Source organism: Sebastes fasciatus, chromosome 2 (genome assembly GCF_043250625.1).
Source record: "Sebastes fasciatus isolate fSebFas1 chromosome 2, fSebFas1.pri, whole genome shotgun sequence".
Lineage (NCBI taxonomy): Eukaryota > Metazoa > Chordata > Actinopteri > Perciformes > Sebastidae > Sebastes > Sebastes fasciatus.
Window position 1 is genome coordinate 14,238,024 of NC_133796.1, and position 24,445 is coordinate 14,262,468.

Consider the following 24,445-nt stretch of genomic DNA (forward strand, 5'->3'; position numbering starts at 1 on the left):
GAGCTACAGACAAACATGTAGAAGCATATCACTGCTCCTCTCCTTGGGGAGTTTAGTGATACCTTCCTCCACTGTGTATTCAGTTTTTTCTTGACCACTGTGAAGCTCTCTGGCAGTGCCACCAGATTCTGAATGAATAGAAATCTATGATGGACCCTTTCCCATGTTTGCTTTTTGACTGCAGCTAAATCTAGATGTGCTCCGTGTATGTATATTATATGAATCAGATCTCAATTTTCAGATTCAATCTTTCAATAATGTTGACAAGTCTTCTCAGAGTTACAGAAGCAGCGCAGCAGTAGAGCAATACTTTATGGAGAACATGCAGTAAAGAGTGGGGCTGTTTTAGGCAACATACTGAGTCGTATATCCAGATTGCCTCACAACAATTGAGTTGGTTCCGTGTCTTGCTAAAGGACACTTTGGCAGGAGAAAGGGCTGCTGATGAAAATGTCTGTCAAAGATATTTAACCAATGACCTTGCTTAGTTACGGAACAGTCTCTTAAGCTCCGGGGACACCGTGCCTTCAGTGCATCCACCATAGCTACAGTATTTACTTTTAGCAACACCAAATGTACATACATTCATCATCTCAAACTCAAGCACTGGCCTTCAATGAATGAGGAACCATGTCCATGTTGATCACATAGCAGCTACAGTAGAAGAAGTAATGCACAAATCAAATATCAAGTGGCATATTTCCGTTTCCAGCACTTTTCGGATATTTCAGCTTGTGTACTGTATATGTAATGCATTTGCTCAATGACTGAAAGTCTAGTTTTGGGGCTTTTCGAAGTGCTACACATTGCAACACACAAGCTGTGGTTAATGGAAGTTCTAGGTTTTGTGTGGGAAAAAAAGGCAAACATCCTTTTGATCAGTCCAGGGAAAAGTCTTTTCTTGCATCCGACTGTTTCCACTGAACCACGCACGTATTCTCACCAACACTCACACATTAACAGTTGCACACAGTCAGGAAGAAAAACAACACATGCTTTCTACACACATTAGCGGCATGAGCTTGGAAGACAAAGTGAGCTTGTTAGGACATGGTTGAGGACTCTGCAGAAAGCCAGTCGCTCACATACTGTTACGTCTCAATATTGAGATGGAGGGTAGCTCGCTGAACCCCTCTCCCCCCTGCTTCAAAAAACAGTATTATAACGATAAAGTGGTATAAAATAAGGATTGACGGGCCAAGAGGAGGTGAATCATTACCCCACAGGAAAATACTTTTTTTTTTGGTTTCCTAAAATCTCTTCTCCATCTCTCATTAGGTTTTGAAAAGTTTATACAGAGGATAAATAAGTACAATCTAATAGATACATTTAAGGATCAACAATATGTGATCCTGTATGAGATGGTACAAGAGTCAGCCTGTCTCGAAGCATGTTCTTTTAGCTAAAAATGTAGATAATTTTTTTTAAACACACAAAAAGCATTTATACATGCAGGTATTAGTGCATAGGTTCCTGCAGAAAAAAGAGTATTATTGTGTAGTCCATTGAACTGTCTTCCCAAAACGTCACCAGATGAATTTGGCATAGTTATAGAAATAAAGATAATGACTTTAAATGGAGATCTTTTTTTCACACCCTCCTGGTCCCTTGATTAACTTATCATTTAAATATATCTCTATCTATGTACAGTATGTATGAATAAAAAAAAGAGGACAACGCATAAAACAAATATAGAGTATTCTAGAGATCCGAGTTACCCGGGAAAGTGTCTTTTTAAATCACAGTAATTTTTAAGATCTTGGTAAAAATGAGAGGTGGAACACAGTGAAGTCTGAAGACAGAAAGAAAAGAAAGCCACACACGGAGATAGTTTGTGTGTGTGTGTTTCAGTTTGGAGGAGCACAGGAGGGTGTGATCAATCCTCACAAATTGGAAGGGAGTTTAGAGCGGACAGTTTGAGGTTCTAGATCTGATGAGTAGGCAGCAGAGGCCCTCCGTAGAGGCAAGGCCGGGGACGTCCCCCCGGGGGACTGAGTCTGGTGAGGGTGCCCCGGAGACGTCTGGATTGGAGGAGTCATGTGCCCTGGCACTGAGCTACAGGGTTTGGGCACAAGAGTGGGTGAGGAAAAGGGTGAGGGGTAATATCCGGTTTCCACAGAGGAGCAAGCAGTATGGTGGCCTATGGTCTGGGCCACCTCCTGGGGCACAGATGGGTGCGAGCTGGATAAAAGCTTTAGGTCCTCGGAAAAGCGGCCCAGCGGAGAATCTCTCCCTGTTGTGTGTGGCTGGCTGGGAAGCTGCGAAGGGAAAGAAGACTGAGGCAGGAGCAGAGAACTGTGGGATCCGGTGGCACTCGAGGGGTCGCTGTAGTGGAAAGTCCTGCCCGCCACTGGGCTTTGAACAGTAGGGCTGGGCGCCACCGGGGTAAGGCAGGGGGAGGCGTTTGCTGAACCATACTGGGCCAAGGAGGCCAGAGCAGACCTCTCCAGGGACATCTGGTGAGGCAGTAAGCCAGACTGGAGGCCTGCCAGGCTAAAATGGCTGAGGGAAGATGGGGAGCCCTCAGCAGGCTGCTGGCTGTGCTGTCCTCTGTTAGAGGATGGGGAGCCATGGGGAGGGGAAGGGAAGAGGTTTAAGCCACTGGTAGTCCTGCCTCCCCCAGCAAACTGCTGCAAAGGAGCCACTTGAGGAGGCTTGGGAGGTGGCTGGCTAAGGAGTAGCTGACCTGGCATTGGGCTGGACGAGCCGGTAGATATAGGACTCTGACAACGGGAGGAACTAAGAAGTCCAGCTGTAATTCCAGCAGAAGTTCCTCCTACAGGACAAGCTGTAGACCCTCCTATATGGCTCCCTACTGCCCCTCCTGATGTTCTACCAATATGCCCCCCAATCACCACTCCCCCTGGCCCGCTCAAACCTCCTATACCTCCTATATGGCTAGTTGTGGATCCAACAACAATCCTTCCCAACAATCCTACAGGATTCCCTAATATGGAATCACCAGAAACGCCACCAAGTGGTCCCCCAGAGGCCCCCCCTGTCAATCCCCCAGAAACCACTCCCATTGATCCACCAGAAGCCCTCCCTAACGATCCTCCAGTGGTCGTCACTACCGGTGATTCTCCAGAAGACCCTCCCACTGATCCCCCAGAAGCTCTTCCTATTGATCCTCTAGAAGTCCCTCCTATTGATCTCCTGGCTGCATCTCCTATTGACCCACAGGTAATGCCCCCCGCTGATGCACCTGATGCCCCTCCTGCCAACCTGACACAAGCAGCACCCACTGATCCTTCAGATACCCCTACCAATGATTCCCCTGAGATCTCTACTATTGATCCACCAGTAGCTCCTCCCAACCCGAAGTGCCCCACAGGTGGTAGCCCCATCGTTCCAGTTGTAAAGTCCTCTCCAGCCCAAGCAGTGTCTCCTCCTGTAGCTCCTTCCACAGACCCTACGACCGCTCCACCTGAAGACCACCCTGTAGCACCACCACAGGCTCCAACTGCCCCTCCACTTATTCCTGACCCTGTGCTTCCACTTGTAGATCCTTGGTGGAAGAGGTTTGAGAGAGGTGGGGTGCTGGAGCGAAACGGAGGTTGATGCTGTGGTTGTGGGTGTAGCTGGGCCATACTAGATGAAGGTGAATCAGAGGAAGAGTAAGGTCCGAAAGGGAAGGCAGAGGCCCCTCCTCCACTGGACCCAGAGCCAGCCCCACTAAGTCCACGCTGGCCTCCGCTACCTGAGGCCTGTTGGCTACAGCCAGTTGGCCCCATACCTGACGTCATGTGCAGGGCCCGAAAAGAGGCCAGCAATGGCATGTCCACCGCAGCGCGCAGTTTAGAGGGTGTGCTAGAGGGAGAGTCCCCAGCAGAGCCAGGTGCTCTGGTGGGGGGAACAAATGTGGGAAACTTCTTAAACCGGCTGGAAGGGTCCTTTTGGGACCCCAGAAGAGAAACTGGGGGCCTGAAAAGAGTTTGTGGAAGGAGGGGATGGTGTGTCAGGGCAATGGCTACTGAGGTGGTGGCGGCTGCTGCCTGGAGAGGGGCCTGGATGAGCGGGGCCCAGATGACAGGGGTAGGTGAAGGAGGCGTCGGCGGTGGGGCGTTCTGGAAGAGGTGGGCGCAATGGGCTTGGTCCCTGTCATGCTGCACAATCTGCTGGATGATCTCATTCTCCTGGTAGTTGAGTTCACCAGAGCTGAGGTCGTGGTCCACCTTGTGCTGCAGAATGGAGTTTTTCTTGCCTGTAAAAGCCCACACAAACACAAAAACAGACTCATAGCAAGTGACAGGTGAGAGAAGAAAGCGATGAAAGGAGAATGAGCATAAATCGTGTAGGCAGTTAGAACCAGGTTGACATTTGGGTGTACTCGAGTATCCACTATATTTTCCAACAACCCTTTCCAATAGGAGAAGCTGGCACAGGAACAGCTATGAAGGGAGAAAATAAAAATAAATAAAAGTGTACCTGAAAATCACAAGTTGGATAAAGGAAGGAAAAAAAGATTTAAGAAAGAGACCAGGGGGATGGAACAGAAGGGGAAAGACAAAGCATAAAAGAGCACAGAATAAGAGAAACAATAAAAGATAGGTGGGAGATAACTACCCGGAGACAGAAGCTCAGGATGACAGCCTAAAGTGTAGGCGGTGTATGTTTGACTAGCTCTTACTGTGATTCCCTAGGTGACAGGGACAAAACATAAAGCAAACATTGTACCACATAATGCAGGTTCAGCCCGTGATAGAGTGTGAGCGGCTGAGATAATAGGTCAAGCCTTCAATTATCTCTTTGGTGTCATATTTTCTTTCCTGTTATTGGTTATTAATGTCAAAGGGAAGCATCTTAAAATAAATTGTTCTAAAATACTACTAACTTCTGTGGGATAAGCCACCTCATGACACAAAACTAGAATTACCTCCTCACGGTTGTATGCCTCCGTCAGCCAGTCCAGATGCAGTTTACATCCATGTCTGTCTATAATTTCATCACTTTATCATTTTATCCTATTAGACTTTTGTGTGAAATTGTCATAATTAGCGTATTCTTGAGTTACAGACGAAAACGTGTTTTGTTAGGTAACAGTGACCTTGACCTTTGACCACCAAAATCTTATCAATTCATCCTTGAATCCAGGTGGATGTTTGTGCTAAATTTGAAGAAATTCCCTCCAGGCGTTCCTGATCTATCACGTCCACAAGAATGGACTGGACAGTTCTTCTTTTTTTCGGTTTTCCCTTTTTCACTTTCCACCCTATACGACCACCCTGAAGTCTCTGTGAGCTGAGCCCAAGGTCAAAGAGACAAGTTGGAGTTGCGTCACTATGACAGGCATACTGACTGCTGACCCAACCTCCAAGAGAAATGTGTGTAACTCTGACCGCAAAGTCCATTATTCATCGCTGAATGGTCGCACTAGCGATGACAGGGTTAATTCACATGGCTGCCATTTTCAATTTGGCGCTAACAAAAGGCTGTGAAATCCGAAGATATTGTAAATGCAATTAGACCCAGATCAATCTCTCCATTTTCTGGTATGACTGGTGGCAGATTAGTAGAGATGTTTCATTGAGCTATTGTATCTACATCCAGCTTGACCCTGGCACCACCTAACCCTTTATCACCTGCACACCCCCAATCACATTGTGCAAAGTCCATCAAGACACTAATTAATTTGTGGATCATTGCTGTGTGAGTGACTTAATTATGGAAGAAGGGGTGTACATGAGCATCGAGCCCGGGAGAAAGGACGTACGCAGGAGACCATCTCACAGAAACATCACTATCAGCCCACCACATCTTTTTCAAAGCAGCCATTTTCTACAAAGAGACCCCCTAAAGCAATTTCTCTATCTTCCATTCTAAACATAGCCGAGGATAAAACAGAGCATGCTGCGATGGCTGAGTGATGATACAGGCGTGCCTTTCATTGTGAATTTTTCATCTACTCAGGCTGAGCCTGGGAACAGCGATGGATATGGAAAGAATATCAATTGTATGCGTAAGAGAAGTCACGCAGGGATTTCAGAACCAGAGCGCTATCTGCATGTTTATATGCAGATGACTTTGAAAGTAATTTCAGTCATTGAGTATCAGTGTGGATATTATTTTTTTTACAACCCTAAAATTTTGTCTGAGAGCTTTGGCTCTGGTTTGAAATATTTGTATTGGGCCATGCTGAACATACACATGAGTAAATAAAAGCAGAAACTAAAACAGAGGTACATCCTCTCCTAACATATACACTCATTGATATGCTGACTGGGTAAATCAATATTAATCATAGGCTTTATTTGCAAATATTAAAAATGCACACTGAAGGGTTGTTAAGGTTTCCATTTCATGTCCTCATAAAAGTTTGTGAAATGCAGTAATAAAAAGTCTTCATGATTTCCCTCTGAAATTGTTGTTTAAATTGAATTTCCTTACCAATACGGTCCAGCCTGTCCACGGCAACAGTCTCAAAGGCCCTTCTCATCATAGGATACTCCTCTAGCACCTCATTGAAGTTGTCCACAGACAGCGAGTACAGGCGACAGTACGTGTCTGCTCGGACACTCGCCGTCCTTCTGCCCCGCGTCAGCAAACAAATCTCTGCAACACAACACAGCAGACAAGAGACGGTAATGTAGTGGAGTTAAAACCCAGAGGCTCACCTGTCTTTGAGTTTAACTGAAAATTAAAACAGTTATACCAGTTTATAACAGTCGATTTCTCTATCTGTAATTTAATCTTTCAACATATCCTAGAGAGTAGTGTCGATACATATTGATACTGAATATTTGAAATGGTATCAATACTCATTTTCTACAGTATTCATACACGGTACCAGCTGCGCTTACTGCTCTCTCTTCTCTCCAGCAGCGAGTTGACACACACACACCAAGCTATTTATCTTTTAATAAAAATCAAAAATGTAATGGCCTCAATGTGGTCAATTTTTCCCTGTGGTATCAAAAATGGTATTGAATATCAATATTTTTCATGGTATTGTATTGAAGTTAGAAATTCCAGTATCGTGACTACACTATACTAAAGAGTAGGATTATACAGCTTTATTATTTTCTGCAGCAGATGCTGTATGCTAAGTGACAAAGTAAAACACAATACACTTTCTAAGCAAAACGTGAACTCAAGAGTTTTTTTTGTTTTTTTTAGCATTAAGAGAAAATAACTTTTCTGTAATCCATCGTGCAGCACTTAATGCCATCTTCAGAGCTTAGAGGCCTGCCAGCCCTCCTCTGCCATGCCCACTCAGGACAAATAATGCTCCATTACACAAGCTGCACTGCTGTAGAGACCTGGCACAGAGACGGTTGGTGTGGGTGCAAGTGTGTCTGTATTGTATGCAGGTGTCACATGTGCATGCATGCACTATTCAAGCAGATGTGAGAGCCAGTGTCTGCACAGGGTGTTTGTGTGTGTGTGCACGTGCACAAATGTATGTCAAAGTACTATATTTGTGTGCATGCATGATGCCAGTGTTTTATTCATGAGAGTAAAGCAGTATGGGAGAGGTACGGTATTGTGAAAATACAGGTTTGATATTCTATATATACTTTAAAATGTAAATGAATATACGTATATGAATGTACGGTTTGCATCTATAAATTGCTATATATTGTATGTATGTGTGTATTTATTTATATGGACAGGGGTTAGGGGATTTTGAAGTATGCATGTGTTGGTGTGCTATGTGTTTGTACACATTCCCTAATGCCTTTTCTCTTTAGCTTTCATCTCATCTTCCGCCCTCCCTTCCTGTGTTTGCCATCACACTCCCTCTTTCTCAGAAACCCATTTCCAGCTCATCTACACACACATGCTCTCAATTCTCTCACAGAATGTACTTTCCTACTCCCTCCGCCCCCCTGTAGCCTACATCAAATCAAAATTTTAAAAGAATCCTTCAACTTATCTCCAGAAATCTCATGCATAGTTTGACTCTCCACCATCACTGTCTCCATTGTCCCATTTCCCCTTTTGGATATTCATCTATAAATTGTTGGTATTTGTGGGTTTTGCATTTACATTTCCTGACTGGCAGCCACACACACACACACACACACACAGCAAAAGCCTCCGTGTACAGTATGTCTGCTTTAATCAAAAACATGAGTAACCCTGTTTTTTTATATGTGGGTACGATGACATTGAGCTGCGTGTGGGTATGTGATAAAAAAACGATGCTGTCAATGAGCCTGGGTGTGTTAGGGGCTAGTAACAACCGTGGCCAATCACGACAGCTCCTCTCATCTCCTTTAAAAGCAGCGCTCATCAACATATTAAGAAATCTACACATTAATCTGGACAGTGTGACGTTCATACTCAACCCATACGCATGATATTCATACTGTAGGCAAATGTTACGGAAACATCATAGTCCTGGTTGAATATTATAAAACATGAAATGCCTTGAAGAACCAGATGGAACTTGAACCCTTGATTTTGTTCAACCACATCATGTTGTTCATCAGCCATAGGTTGACATCTATTGTGTCCTAAGGACGTCACAGTTTTGTTGATTTTTTCTGCATAAACTAGGGAGCTGTGTGAAACAGAAAGATAAAACTGGACAGTTTGATGTCAACAAGAGCGTAGGAGTCTGTGTGGTTACTTTGCAGCAGCCTGGTGACGTTTGATCAAAGTAGCCACTTGCAATTTGACAATGCACACCACTCACATTAGGAACTGCAGATGGAAAACTTTCTGTAAAGGATAGCCGTATCAGGCAGCTGCATGAGGAGATAATTAACTGAGAGGGAAAGCCTTTCAGTTAATTAGCCACAGCATGCTGGCTGTTGTCTATGACAGATGCTGGTAAGCACCAGATATTTAATCTTCACTCTGCCTTCCTAGCATGAAATAATCTGAATTAAAAAAACAAAAAATCTGTGTCCTGTACACGTAGAAGAAAGTGAAAAGACAATTAACACAAAAATAAAGAAAAAGTTGGACATCACAAAGATGACTGAAATCTTAGAATATATCACAGAAAATATAAACGCCTGGACAACAGCCTTAAAATAAAAATATTTTGTCCACAGGTAAAAGAAAGTGAAAAGACAACACATGAACTATAGAGCTGTAACGATTAATCGATTGGTTGTCAACTATTAAATTAATCAGCAACTATTTTGATAATGGAGTAATCGGTTTGAGTATTTTTTTAAGGAAAAAAAAATCTAAATTCTCTGATTTCAGCTTCTTAAATGTTGATATTTTCTGGTTTCTTTACTCCTCCATGCCAGTAAACAAACAAGACATTTGAGGATGTCATCTGGGAAACAATGATTGACATTTCTCACCATTTTCTGACATTTTATAGACCAAACAACAAATCGATTAACTGAGAAAATAATTTAAACGACAGATTAATCAACAATGAAAATAATCATTAATTGCAGCTCTAACATGAACTTATATGGAGGGACTGCAAAAAACACCTCTCAATATGATTAAAGGCAATAAAAAAACACCAATAAACACGACCTCAAAAATTGCCTTAGAGCCGAGTGAACACAAAATAATGTCAACACTGCACGGTTCACATACGTTGCATTCACTACACAGCGATTGCAATTAGATTGTATTGGACTTTACATTTTTCTGGTCACTGAGTGTGAAGTAGCTATAATTATATGTGATGGTTTGAAAAATGAGATAGGTCAACGGATAAAGGGAGAATGCATGATTTGACAGCGCAGAGAATGAGGAATATGTACTCTGTACGAAACGTAAGAGCAACCTTATGTGCAGTGTGTGTTACTGTTTGTGTGTGTGTGAGAGAGAGCATGGGTGAATGGACAATCGCCAAGTTAGCAAGAGAGCTGTGAGAGAGTAAAAATACCATGCTCTTCTGTTTGTGCATGTGTGTGTGTACCCTGTGTGTTTGCACAAGTGTTTGTGTGTGTGTACTGTAAGTGTGTGTTAGCGGGGCAGCCCTGGCTGTAGCCGTGGTGGGGTTCCATTTCCCGAAGCACTGCTCCAGTAATCCCCTCTGGAGAGGAGCATCACAGCTCTGTATTAAATCCTCTTGTCCCGTGGCTTTCTGGATGAAGCCCACACTGCCAAGATGAGGCGGTGAGCTGCAGTGAGCCCTCTGGCCTCGTCTAACTGTCTTTGCAGAGAGCAAGCGAAGCCCAGACACTTAGCGGCGCCATCTGAACTACAAGTGCGGGGGAAAAAAACAATCCATGGCAAGGTCCGGGTCTGGTGGAACCCGTTCCGAGCTCGACAATAAGAGATTAGCGGATATCTCTGAGTGCTGAGGGGCTAAATGCTGGCGGCTGCCCTCGAGCTCAATACTGTCCTGAATATCAGAAAATTAGGAGCCAAGTTAAATGTGACGTCAAAATGAGTGATGGCTTTTTTTGCTAAAAGTGGATTTACTGTAGTTGTAGAAAATATATATATGATGATGATGATGATGATGATGATGATGATGATGATGATGATGATGATGATGATGTTTCACACAAAATGGTAAGTATTATTTTAGTATTATATATTTGGAGAATAATAGAAAAACTGAAACAAATCAAAACTTACTTATCAAATTCTAGCTAACATTTAAGCAAAACATATTTTTTGAGAAATAATAATATACTAATAATTATAATAATAACTTCGGGTTTTGATTTCTCTCAGTTTTTCTATTTCTCTCCAAAAATACCTTTACTATTGTGTATGAAATAGATCATATTTATTTTCTACTTATAGTAATATGTAAATGTAACAATGCAAAATGTTTAATATTAAATAAATAAACAAGAAATTATGATCATGTATAAATTGTGTAAAATATATCAATGAACCAATTAAATTCTCAAATAATTTAATGAATTATTAAAACTTAGGTCATTCATTAATTCAGTCATTTCATAAAATAAATACATTTCATAATGGAATTTGTTTTCCCAGTGGCACTTTTGTTTCATGTTATTTTTCATGACAGTGGTGCTGTCATCACTCCTCAATTCAGCCAACCACACTGCACTGTTCAACACTTTCATGGCTGGTTCGTGAGTTACATTCAATTTATTTATGAATGCTCTACTCCCACTGCTTACTCACATCTGCTGTGACTCATCGCAATGCTCCCCAAATCCTGCATGAAATCACAGGACAGGCTTAGTTGGTGTAGCTCTGCCTGTATTCTGTAAGGGGGCGTTTGTTTCTCCTCAGACTGACTGCCGCTTCTACAATTACCCATTTTCTGTGTGGTCCTCACCAACAATGAGATGATTCATAATCAGCCTAAAATTGTGGGCTTTTGTCAGCTCAAATTAGCAAAGCTATAATACCGCACAAGATGAATGATTGGTTGTGAATTAAATGTCATCGTACCCACTATTTTTTTATTCTAAAAACAGCATTTAGGAAAAGAATGAGTAAAAACAAAGATGCAACTCTGAGAATAAACGTTTTAAGGTCTACTTGATAAATCTCCCTGTCTCCCTGCTGTCCTGCTCTGCTTTGAATAGTTTATCTGGTTCAGCTGTGATTGTTCCCAAAAAGCGCTACAGACACAAAGATGCCCCACTTTCCAGGAGAAAAAGTACATCTGTGCACTAGAGGACGTAACCTCGCCATAGCCATGATGTGTTTCTTTTTCACACTTAAGAGACAATGCATTCATCAAAATTGAATGACACCAATTAAAATTGGATGCTGCTCAGGGAAAGGAGGACTATGACATCATGTGCTGTGACCTTAGTGAGGACACACACACACGGCTGCTCTTTTGTTGAATGGTGCAGCCCACGTGTCCTGGGCTCTTACTTGAAAGATGCTTCCCCCGAGTCCCACCAGCTCTTAAAGTAGAGAGCAGACTGCATGCCATGCAAGATGTCAGTGGGTGTGAGTGTGTGTGTGAGAGAAAGCAAGAAAAGAAGACAAAATGAACAGTGCAAATGTGTGCATTACTGTCTTTACATTATGAATACCGCATGCTCACAGTGTAACGACATGTCTACATGTTGTACAGATAAATAGAGGGTCAAAATCTATGCTCTCTATATGACTTTTTATTGACTTTCGCTTGGCTACATCCGCACTGGGAGCAAAAAGCTGAGCAAAATACAGTCAATAAAAACAACAACTCATTATGAGGTAAATCTGGTGTAGCACTGATACAAACATCAATGAAATGTTAAGCTCTGAAAATCATTAATGCCCAAGAGATACTTCTCTAAGAAAGACAGAGCATCAGAGAGTAAAGGGTTAAACTTATCCAGGTGTTCATTTTAGACAATGAACACACTGGTAACTGGAAGAAACTTGCCAAGTTAAAATTTAGGTATATACAGTAGGGGTGTTTGAAAATATCGATACACATGAATATCTGTGAGTACTGAATACATGAATACTGTATTGATTCTCAAAAACTCTATCACATTTTTAATTAATAGTTTACAAGCTAAGATTCTTGGCAGACAGTGGCTCAGATTGCACAAAAAGTAGTGCTGTGATGTTGGCTGTAACAGTGACTGTGATAGATGCAAATGCAGATCCCACTGTTCTGATTGCATAAAAAAAAAATTAAAACATTTTTACTCAGATCTGATGCATATGGTGGTGTTCTTTATACTATGACAGTTTTCCTAAAATTTGATTTTAAAAAATCGCAATATATCTCCTTGCTTATAGTACCGCAATATACAGGAATCAGAACCCCTGTATCATGATACGTATCGTATCGCCAGATACATAGCCCTAATAAACAATAAATTCTGCTCAAGTTATCGCTGAAAAATAGCAAATGATAACTTGGTTTCCAACTACAGCTGGCCACACTGAGTATAATGTATGTAGAAAGGATGTAAGTGTGATAAAGGTATTGAAAACAAACTACCCTAACGGCCAGGGTTTGGCAATATATTTAATGAAAATCGCTATACGTGCATGTGCAAATGGCTGCACCTGCAAACTAACTGTGCATCAACCTGAGTGAATGGAAATTCTGGCCTTTGAATGTGCTCTTAAATAAGCCTCAGTGTGCATGTATCTGCATGTGATTCTATAGGTGTACCTGCCTTCCTCTCTGCTTATAAGTGTGCATGGATGTGAATTAATGAGCATGAGCAGGACTGGTCCTGTGATGAAGTATCTGTGTCCTAAAGCCTGGTCTGGAAAAGCTCACCTGGACTCTGAGTCCTGCTGTCAGCTCCCATCTCCCTCCCCGACGCTGCCCCCCAGCCCACGGAGAAGACCCTCTCTAACCTCTGAAACATCCGCAGTGGGCGGCCTGATTCCCCGTGACATGCCATGCTCACTCCCTCACAGCATTAGCATAGCTGTGCAACACCTTACGTTTGGCCAGCATGCACAGACAGTTCGGGGAAATCTGGTGTTTTTCTGCACCGTGGCTGATACCGAGGTCCCGTTTCATCTCATTGTCTCTTTGTCACCCCCTGAACTGAGGCTGGTTATGTTGGTGAGGGACAAAAGCTACAATAAAACAGCATTCAAGGACCAGAAGATTTTTGTATATTGGTGCAAATCCACAAATCAACTAAGTTTTGGTTTAATGCACCTAAAATCACAATCGCATACTGTACTTTCCAAAATATAAACAATCAAAACAATCAAACCCAAATTAAATACAATGCCAGAAATGATTTTGACGATACTGATCTTGATAATAGTTAAAACAATTATTTTATCTCCATAGGTGAAAATTAGCCAACCAAAGGGTGCTACTTTCAGAAAATATCTTCAAGGCAATTATTTGAAATTATGAAATTACAGATTTTACAGAAGAAAGTCACACGTGCCATATCATGGTCCAAGGTAAACGCTCACACTGACCCTCTTTTCCAACGCTACAGTTACTGAATGTAATATCTTTCACAATGCCTGTATAATGTATAATGTATATGCTCAACAACTATGTGACCTTATTCCGACTTATTCTCCCTCGCATACATATAAGACTAGGAAAAAGCATCTTATAAAGGGTAAAAAGAAACTTCAATGTCCGAGCTGTAGTGTGGTTTGCAGAGGTCCATGGGTATGGAATGAAATTGATGACGCTGTAAAAATGTCTCTACAGTATCTGTTTCTGTTTGTAAAAAGAGCATGAAGGTTGTAACTACTGTATAATACGTGCACTTTTTCAAATCTAGACAACATGTTAGTATCTAAAATATGTTTATTATCCACTTAGTGTCTGGGCACCTATTTTCAAGCTTCAGATTGCTTATCAGGGTGTCCCATTTCACATATCTCCATTATGTTTTATGATTGTACTTGCACCTTAACTGTGTTGTGAATAATCTAAATTGGACTGAACTGAACTGATGGCAACTCATATTCATGATGGAAAATGGTAATGTAATTGCTACTGTAAGTATTGCTTTGACCAGTAAATTATCAATTTTGATAAATATCCTCCTGCATTTCATTTTATTTTATCACATCTTTGTCCTATCCAGTAACACCCCAGGCTGTTACCCAACAACAAATGGGCATCCAAATAAACAATAAAGGCCATACATACTTGTATGAATTTGTATAATGTTTTTGTGTATTATGTGGCATCCCATCATACTGCCTATCTAGTCGACCACATTGCGTCCTTAGTGTTTGGATGACGCAGCCCAACAATTACTCACAACCTATTGTGTCGTATCAAATCATACATTGTATCAAAACACGGCATCGTATCATCTTATTCTATCCAACCTGTCATGTTATATAAGGCTACTCTATATGTCATCATATCCCCCATTCTGTCACTCAGTCAACTGCTGCAGTGCCTCGATCTTCAGCTGATGCTGCTCCAGAATAAGAGGTGCAGGGGTGTTAACTGGGTTAAGGACCGGGAGGATTACCTGGGCCTTTGCTGCTGCCAGGCTCTCTCACTGACTCACTCTGTCAGGGTGGCCATTTGGCAGCTCTATAGCACAGCCAGTCTGAGCTCTTGAGAGGGTAAAAAAAGGTAAAAAAACAAAAAAACATAGTGAAAGACAGGGGAGATGTGAGGAGGAGTGTTATTTCCCTGACCCAGGTCTTCACAAGACTACGAATGAAGAGAGCACCATTCACAGAAAACCGGTCAGAGATTGAGATGTCAGAGGAGATTGCAAACTGTGCAGTCAACTTACTTCACTCCTTACTCCCACTCTCTCTGACTCTGTTTCACTTTCCTCTTTTACCCCCACTCACAAAGCTGCTACAAGCACACTCACTCAGAGGCAAAGTGAGCCATCTTAGAGGTGCAATCAAAGGCAGCTTTTGATAAGCACCTCTGACTGGCATGTAGGGCCACCACAAGGTCACTGAGCTCTGCTCCAACCAAAGGAGAGGCGCAGTCTGCACTGGCAACACATCACTTTCTGCAGGCAACAAAGGATGAACTATAACAACACAATAACCTGCTCTGTCTGGGCACTGAGAGGGCAGCGGAGATGCTGTTCAGATAAGTGTTTCAATACTGGACTATAAGGAGAGAAAGAGGGAAGTGGAAGCGAGGCGGGGGGGGGGGGGGGGGGTGCATGTTTTCATTCTGAGCCCAGAGCAATGTCCAGAGAGCGGGCTTGGCAGCGATCCATGTGTCCCTTGGCGTTAGTACTGCAGTCACATTACATTTCCCCTCTCCACTGGATCGCTGTGTGCCCAGCCGACGCTCCCATCCAGGACATGTCATGTCCACTTTAGACTTTAGGCTCTCTGGCTCGAGCTAATCCAACAGCTAACAAACTGGAGCAGACTGCTGAGTATATAATTGAGTAAATAATTCAGGTCGTCTATGAATGAAAGAGTTACGGTGGTTTGATGAGATGTTGATGAGCGTATACGCATGCTGTACTATAAACTGGAGCCTGCTGACGCTGAGTGTGTTGGACAAAAAAATGAAAGCTCCTCGACGACTGCTGCCGTACATTCACACGCTCACACATCCAGATGCACGATAGAGAGTCAAAAGCTAGCAATCCACGCGTAGCAGGTCTTTGTGTTCTGCACATGACATAAAAAAAATATATTTATTGCTTTTGAATTCCTGCTTGTTGATACTGACAGCCACACTGAGATCCACATGTGCCACATACTCCCTGTGCTGATCCTGTACCAATTAATTTCATGAATGACTAACTCGTGTTTGGTAACAAACTCCCAGTGGCTCTGGGCTTACCTCACTGCCCCCCTAACCCCCACCCCCCCCAGAGGAGTGGCACTGCCAGGAATAGTCACGGGATAATGGAGTCAAAAGCCTTGTGCCTATAATGCGCAAGAGGGGAAAATAATTACTGATCCAAGGCTTAAGATTAAGGCGAGCAAGCCAGTTTCTGTCCCAAAACCAGTGCATTTGCACTTTTTGTGGGTTACACTACTCATGTTTACTCATGGAAGAAAAAAAAAGTCAAATGTAGATGCATTCACTCTAATGCGTCTAGAGTACACTCAGTTCAGCATCTTTGAGCGGCAAAGTGTCCAAGCTGTCGCACAAACTGTGCCACCACTACCACGACTCTTGTGCTAGAAACACAAGTCTACGAGCTCTCTTTGAATCTGAATTCTGCCTTGCCGAGGAGGGACCGAAGGATGGAACATTTTGGACAACATTTTAGACAACACGGCCCCTGAAGCGGGCTGGGGCCATGTTGTCTGAAATGTTGATTAGTTTTGGCATGTGTAGAGATAGATTGCCTGCCATCCTTTCATTATTTCTCTGGAACTCCCCCGCAGAGAGGGCATGGAGATGGACTTGAGCAGGCAAGGCGTAATTAAACTTCCACAGGCGGGTCATGTGCTGTTAAACGCTTTGCCACCATTTCTCATTACTTAACAGTGTAGTCTAAATGATACGCTGTCACTGGGCAAATTAATTGGTATTTGGTGAGGGCAGTATGGCAGCATTGTCTCCTACATGTGTCATAGACTCTGTGGGACCATGAGAGGGCTACGCATTATCTGACCCCGATTAAGAACATAACACGAGTTAAGTACATAACAACTCTGGGCTATTGCGCAAGTCTTAAGCATCCATATAGTATGTAATTTCACAGCTTGCTCACCCCTTTGACCTTTGAATGCATATTTCTTAATTTGCGCTACAGCAAGTACGGCTTTCTTAATTTGGATTTGCCCTACATTTAAGAGACAGCTCATGATGTGAATTAAGGGAAAAGTCCTGCATAAACCATGAAGCAGAATTTTAAGTGAGGTGACAAGCACTGCACAACATACCACTTCCTACTCACGACCAGCTAATATCAGAGCCAGAATAGCACCATCCAAATGCCTCACAAATAATAATTCAAACCCAAGCCAACCTCTTAAGGTACCGGTGGACAGCATTATTAATATTAAAACAGAGCAGATTTAAGCTCCTCAGGAAGATGTGTGTGTATGTGACCTTTGAGTTTGTGATTCTGGTGCAGCGCCAGCTCGTCTTACCTCCGAAGTAGGAGCCATCTGACAGCTTGGTCTCATTATTGCCTTTGGTTAGTACGCTGGTAACCCCATGCTGTATGAAGTACATTGCCTTGCCGATGGTGCCCTCCCTGATGATATAATCCCCAGGCTGGAACACCTGAAACCTCAGCTTGGTGAGCATGGAGGTGACAAAGTTGGGGTCGGCGTTGGCAAACAGAGGCATGGACGCCACCAGCTTTCGACAGTTAAAGTTGATGATTTCCTGCGTGTGCACACAGAAAAAGCAGTTAGCAAGAACGGCAGAAAAAGAGCTGGCGCTTTACAAATGGCATTGGCCTGTCACAATTTCAGAAAAAGAGGGATATTAGTGGAACAAAAGCAAGAATGTCAGCTGTGCAAACATTTGTTTTTGTTTTTCTGAGCTTCTCTCAGTTTTGCTCTTGTTTGGATTGGCCTCAAGAAAAAAAAAACTGAACTGAACCGAGGGGGAATGTTAAGCAGTACACAAGCTTTTGAAAGCATCACATGTTTGTTCAGAAGATCCCCCGACAGGAAACACTCATCCCACCTCTCGGAGCGGCTCGTTCAGCTCCCCCAGGATGCTCTCCTCGTCGAACATCTTGCCCTGGTAACGGTGCTCGTAGTAGTCGTGGATTCTCTGCCTCATATCTGCCGGCAGCTTGTGGAAGGACATGTACTGCTCCACCTGTTTGTACTGCAGGGACACAGAGAGACACACGACAATCAGGTTACTCAAAGGCCATAGTGCCGTAGCACAGATACACAGCCACCGGGAACAGCTGGCACCGAGGTCACACACATACAAGGAAATGGAGACAGATACATACAGGCCATCCGGGCTCTTGCAGGTTACGCCCAACAAGATAGCACTTTTCCAGTCTTTGGTCATGCTTCTTACAGTCTGTAAGAAAGCAATCTGACATAATGTACTAACTCCATATTTGCTGTAAGCACATTAAATATTATTTTAACTATCGTATCGCCTCTCTACAGATATTGGGGAATTTAGAGAGGTATGATCATTAGTCATGCTGGTAATTCACTGGAGCTTGTAAAGCATTCACCCTTGTGGCTAATCTGGATCTGGATTGCCTCTGAAATATTCTCAGAGTAAAGTAAATGTATCATTTCAATATCCAGTTGGAGTTGTCAATTTCAACACTATATTAATATTCATTCAAATATTTTGCATCCACATATAGTACCTAATAATACATAAATCACATAACTATATGCAGGATAATATAGTGTCTTAACTTAGTGTGTATCTGGAGGATACAGTACAAAGTAGAAAGTGGGAGAAAGAAGGAAAGGTATGATGTGATTACAAATCCAAATAATGCATTTAAACCAGTCACAGGAAAGAGAAAAGCACAGTCAGGAAAACAAGGCAACCACAGATGAAAGAAAAAAATAAGTGTCATTAGGACAATGTGCTACAGACACTGATGGTGTGTGTCTGTGAGTGAATGCAGGTACTTATGTACGTGTGTGTAATTAAATGTGTCTGTGTGTGTGTGTATGCATGTGATTCTGAGGTTTAACATCATACATCACAACTAAATAATACTACGAAAAACAGAAATATGTTTGTATTATTATTTACATACAAAGCATACAAATGTAGGAAATGACTAATATGTACTGTAGGTGTGTCTTAGGCCCTGTTCAGACCTGGCATTAACATGTGTCCTAAGTGATCGGATTGCAAGTGGACAGCTTTAAATAGGTCTGTTTACACCTGGTATTAGAATGCGTCTCCACATGTGTCTCCAGTGACCACTTGTGATCACTTTCCCGATCTGTATGCAAATAAACACGTAGTAAACACATGACCCAACAGAGCCGCGGATCACAGCGGGACATCAGTTGAGTAGGCGATCCTTAATGTGGCCCAGGACACATTTGCGTACACATTGCTAAAAGAATGTGGCCATTATGCGGCCCAGACCACCTCTGAATGTGAACTCTGAAAGATCGGTTCTTAATGCGTCCTCAATGGATCTTGAGTGCGTTCATACCTGTATTTAGAGCTGTCCACTTGTGATCCGATCACTGAGGACGCATGTTAATACCAGGTCTTACTGTACATGTGTTGCAATTAGTAACAAAGAAACAAACAAAGCCCTGTGGCTCCTCAAAAACAACGTACACAAAAACACTTAGTGCATTTACTGTATGTTTTACAGTGAAGGCTGTGTGTGTCTGCACCCTCCAGTCTTTATGTTGCTTGTTAAAAATAAAAGTATTAAAATGCGTTAGATGGCCCTTCATTGATGCTACACTATAGGAAGCGGAGATTCAGATCAAAGAACGCTGAGTGCACCTCGGGAATAATAACAGGTAGAATCCTTGACCCTCAGTGAAAGAAAGAAAAAAAGAAGAAAAAAAGAAAGAAATTAACCATTCATAGGGCGACGCCGGAGGTGCTCTTTGATCACCATTTCTACACTGCCGACAGCCTTACCACTCAGCGACGTGGCTGACCTTAGATGTCTCCCTCTTTGTTATCCCACTCTACTACTCTAGTCGCCACTAATCTTGCAGGAGATCATCAAAAGGCCAATCTTTTGGAAATATAGCACAGTAAATAAGGACAGCTGTCTCATGCAAGTCAGATTGTTTTTTTGTGAAAGCAGAAAAGCTGTCAGCCTTCCTGAAAATCAAGGGATGCGAGTAGAGTTGGAAAGCAACACATAGGAGGGTTAGAATCCAGTGTTATAAAACATGTAGGCAGGCTAAACTACAGTAAAACCACTTTGGAAAGAGTCTGATCAGGTGCCAACAACCCACTGACACCCTGCTGTGTTTTTAAAGCCTCTACAACGCTCAGTTTTGCAGCTGCATTGGTTTCTTTTTTTCTCTCCTCTTTGCCAAATTTAGATGGATTTTAGTTGTGTTTGACCGAGTCTGAGTCCCTCACAGACAAAGAAAACAGTCTGGAGTCAGTCTGTGCGTACAGATGATGCATCTCCATCGACTGTGCCCAGTTAGCTATAAACTGTTGCATGCCCCGGCTTGTAATAGGGATTTGTAATGCATTGTTAGCTGCACAAAGACAATCATAAACACAACAAGGTATACATACATATCTGCAAGTGCAAGGGTATATTGTGTCTATATGAAAACACGTGCACACACAGGCTGCAACAATAAATGCTGCAGATAAGGCAGATTAGTTGAACTATCACACTGTATGTACTAAGACATTCCTCATCTGATATACTTAAAATATCCGTTCACCTCAAGTGAAATATTTGACAATTTATATGCGCAGATGCCGTGTAAAGTTAAATACTTGCAGAAGCGAGAATAAGATGTGGAAAGAAGCTTTTACATATCCGATCTCTGTGCGTCTGTGGAGAGATGGATGAGTTCTGTCATGGGGTAAGGGTTTGAGTCTTTATCCCCGCAATCCCTTTGGCATAAAATTGAGCATTTACTGATCTGATGATGAAATAGAATCCTCGCACAGAGAGGAAGTTTTGCTCCTCTACTCCGGGAGACAGAAAGCTCTAGAAAAACAATCACACACATCTCCGGCTGCAGCCCGATTGGCTGCAGAGTAGTGCGGCGAAGATCTGCGTGTGACGCCAGGGTGAAGATGACAGGTGTAACCCACATTCTGCATCTTGTCTAATGTCTTTATGTCTCCTGCATTAGACATGCCGCAGCATGGCGCTCTGTTTCAAAGGATTATCATCTCCTTCAGAATGTCTTTTATTTTATTTTTTTACATTCATAAAAAAACAACCATTCATCCTCAGCTTTGCAGCATGTTACAATTTGATTCTCCCAGCATGAAAAGGGCATTAGTCAAGTGAACAAACGCAAGATAATGTGCTTTTATATTGTGATGAGTACAACTGTACTGCATACAGTAGCTAATCACTGCTGAGTGTGAGAGGAGGAGCTGAAAGGGATGTAAAGACACCGACCATGGGGTGACGGCGCTCTCCTGACGCTGCAATGGGCTGATAACACCCCCCCTGTGATGGGGAATTATCTTATTGCTGCACAGCCGCCATCACACTGCCATCAGGAAGATCCCTGCTCTACTTGGCTAAATCAAATCATAGTCAGTATTAAGGAGGTAACCATTTCACCATCAGCCTCCCTCGCTGCACTCTGAAAACCAGGGGGGTTCAGGCTGCAGGGGGGCTGTTCACAATGTAGGAGCAGCTGATGAGATCCACAGGACTGATGCTTTATTTCGACATTTTGGGAAATACGCTAAATCGTAAAAGATTAATACCTCTTTTCTATCTGTATGGTATTGACGAGCAGCCTGTTAGTTTAGCACAGGGGGAAACAGCTAGTCTGGCTTTGTCCAAAGGTAACAAATCTGCCTACAAGCACATCAGCAAAGTATGGCAATCTCACACTTTTGGTTTTAACAGTGCAACATTTGGCTGTTGATGACGACTTTTGATGTTGAATTTCGATATTTAAATTTATTAGCATAATTGAAGGCATTCACACAATGCTGCCTTATTCCAAATGTTTTGTCCTTAACATGGCACAGCCATTTAAAGGAACAGTGTGTAACATGTTTGGGGATCTTTTAGCAGAAATGGAATATAATATTCATAACTATGTTACATTAGCGTAATCTAAGAATCGTTGTGTTTCCCATAGCTTAGAATGAGCCCTTTATATCTGCATAGGAAGCGGGTCCTCTTCACGGAGTCCGCCATGTTACTCCGCCATGTTTCTACAGTAACCACATAATGGACAAACCAAACACTGTCTCTAGAGAGAGCCTTTTGTGTTTTTACGTTACCTTAAGTACACCGTAGTTCTCCGACCCACTTTACTTGCAGTAGATTATGGTCGGCATGCCCCCAGCATGAAGAAACAGACGGGAGCACCGGCACCGGAGCAAAGCAATACAGTAAAAAAAGAAAGTAAAAGAAAAAAAAAGGCTCCCCTAAAAAGATTGATTTCCGTTTGAGTGTACACTATATTTAGAATATTTTCCAACGGCAAACTGAACTGAAAGTGAAATGTATCTATACTGTTTTCGTCATCTGAGCCTGCTGGCTTTGGAGAGAGCATAGATAGGTTTCACTTTCAGCTCAAATACGTTTTCCTGCCGTCCCCGTTCACAGCACTGTATTGCTTTGCTCCGGTGTCGGTCCTCATGTCTGTTTCTCCAAGCAGAGGGCACACTGACGTCATCTACTGTAAGCAATGCACCTCCTATGGATAAGTACCTCATACAACCCCACTTCAAAACACCCAAACTATCACTTTAAGTAAAAAAGTTGTCTTCGCCATCTCAATGAAACTCTGTCTACACTGTAAGTACCTTACTGTAACTTACCGTCTTCTAAGTACATTACAGTAGAGAGGTTTTGAGTGTGTCTGGGTGAGCCTATTAGCTTTCAGTCTTGGCAATATTACAGAAGTAGCATACTCTGCCGACTGAGCCATACAGAGTTGCATCTCCGTGCCATTTCATTTAAAAAATCCTTTCTCTCCCTTTCTTAGTTTTGATCTCTCTCCACATGGCCATTCTTTGGTCTGTTTCCCATTCGTACTTTTCTTTTTCTTTCTTTCCCTCTACTCTTTTATCCTGCTATTAATTTTTTCCCCAATTCCCTTCTCTCTCATGCAGCTCTCCAAGCAGATGCAAATTTTTTACCAAATATGATATGAATAATTCATTTCCCAACAGCGATGTCAGCCACTTAATTATACTTCCTAAACATTTATTTTTCTCCACTGTTCTGTCTCCTACTCCATAACCTTGCGTTGCACGGTCAAAAGGTATGGGTCATAAAATAGGCACTTTTCACAGCAGATATTTCAACTTGTCATTTTAGGAAAAGCACACAAAGGCTCTGTGCTATTGAAGTGTGCACGATATGCTCCACCTGCTTTGTTTGTGATGTATATGCAGGAGGACAGCTCAGTCTTGTGCATGGGAACGCGCATGGGAAGCCATTTATATACTGTAGTAAATATTATGCTACAGTGAGACAGGTGGTCTCATAACATGACTGAATCTCATTCAACTAGCCATGGATTACCAATTACATGCTAGCAAACTGAAATGTCTCAATAACCACTGGATGCATTGGAATGACATGTTATACAGACATCCATGACGCCGAGAGGATGAAGCCTAATAACTTTGGTGATTTTTTTCCTCTGGTGCCACCATGAGGTTCACGTTTGTTGTTTTTTGGTGTCAATGTTTTGACAATTACTGGTTTGATTATTGAATTATGTACTGTATCATGTATTGATCATTTTTGTGCTGTATTATTTAGTGATGTAATCATTAAGAGGGTGTGCTTTATTATTGGTCACTATGGTGTAGGGCTGGGCAATATGACGATATATATTGTCAAAACTATAAAAAAAATTGATCGTGTATATTTTTTCTATATCTTTTTTATCACGATATAGCCTAGGCCTATATTCATTTATTTTTTCTCTATAATTTCACATTATTTGTCAAGTATTTAATCCACACAGGAGCACACAACAATAGGCTTTACCATGTGGTTATTTCATATAGACGATTCAGTTATTGAATTACCAGAAAACATGTTATATTGTGATATATATCGTTATCGAGATATGAAATGACCTATATCGGGTTAGAAGATTTTGGCCATATCGCCCAGCCCTACTATGGTACATCCTAGCGTACTACTAAAGTCCCTTGCTCTTCACAAACACCATGTTGCTACTGCATATCTAATAAAATGCTTTACGTCTGTTGGAATGACAATCCGGACATGAACACTGCGGATGCTGCAGAAAGCATAAATTTACCGTGATATTAAATATACAGTACACTGAAATTGGTTGCACTTTTGATTTGGTCTGTGGTTAGACTATTATATTACCTCTGGGGCATGTCAACAGTCCTTGACTCAGCAGTACAAGTTGTGTGGCAGACAGGGAGGAAAAGGGAATGTAACAGGGTTTAGATTAATGCCATCAGTCAGGTCCAGACTAATGAGAACGGCTCTTACTGTAAGGCAGAATCAGACTTAAGCTCCTCCACATGTTGACAGCTGTGTCCTTGGGTGGACTGTATGGGGAAATCATGACTTAACCTCTACAA

At 42.3% G+C, this 24,445-nt stretch overlaps 1 protein-coding gene across 2 annotated transcripts in view; it reads right to left on the minus strand.

The window, feature by feature from the left end:
* Positions 1-270: 270 nt before the first annotated feature.
* The window catches only part of hcn4 (hyperpolarization activated cyclic nucleotide-gated potassium channel 4), a 75,153-nt gene continuing 50,978 nt past the window's right edge, over positions 271-24,445 (minus strand). For both annotated transcript variants that reach the window (XM_074610733.1, XM_074610725.1), the window contains exons 5-8: positions 17,909-18,055; positions 17,362-17,602; positions 6,388-6,552; positions 271-4,204 (exon numbers count right to left, since the gene is read on the minus strand). In XM_074610733.1, the coding sequence (XP_074466834.1) occupies positions 1,884-4,204; positions 6,388-6,552; positions 17,362-17,602; positions 17,909-18,055 (2,874 nt within the window). In that variant the 3' untranslated portion in view covers positions 271-1,883. The remainder of the gene's footprint in view (positions 4,205-6,387; positions 6,553-17,361; positions 17,603-17,908; positions 18,056-24,445) is intronic.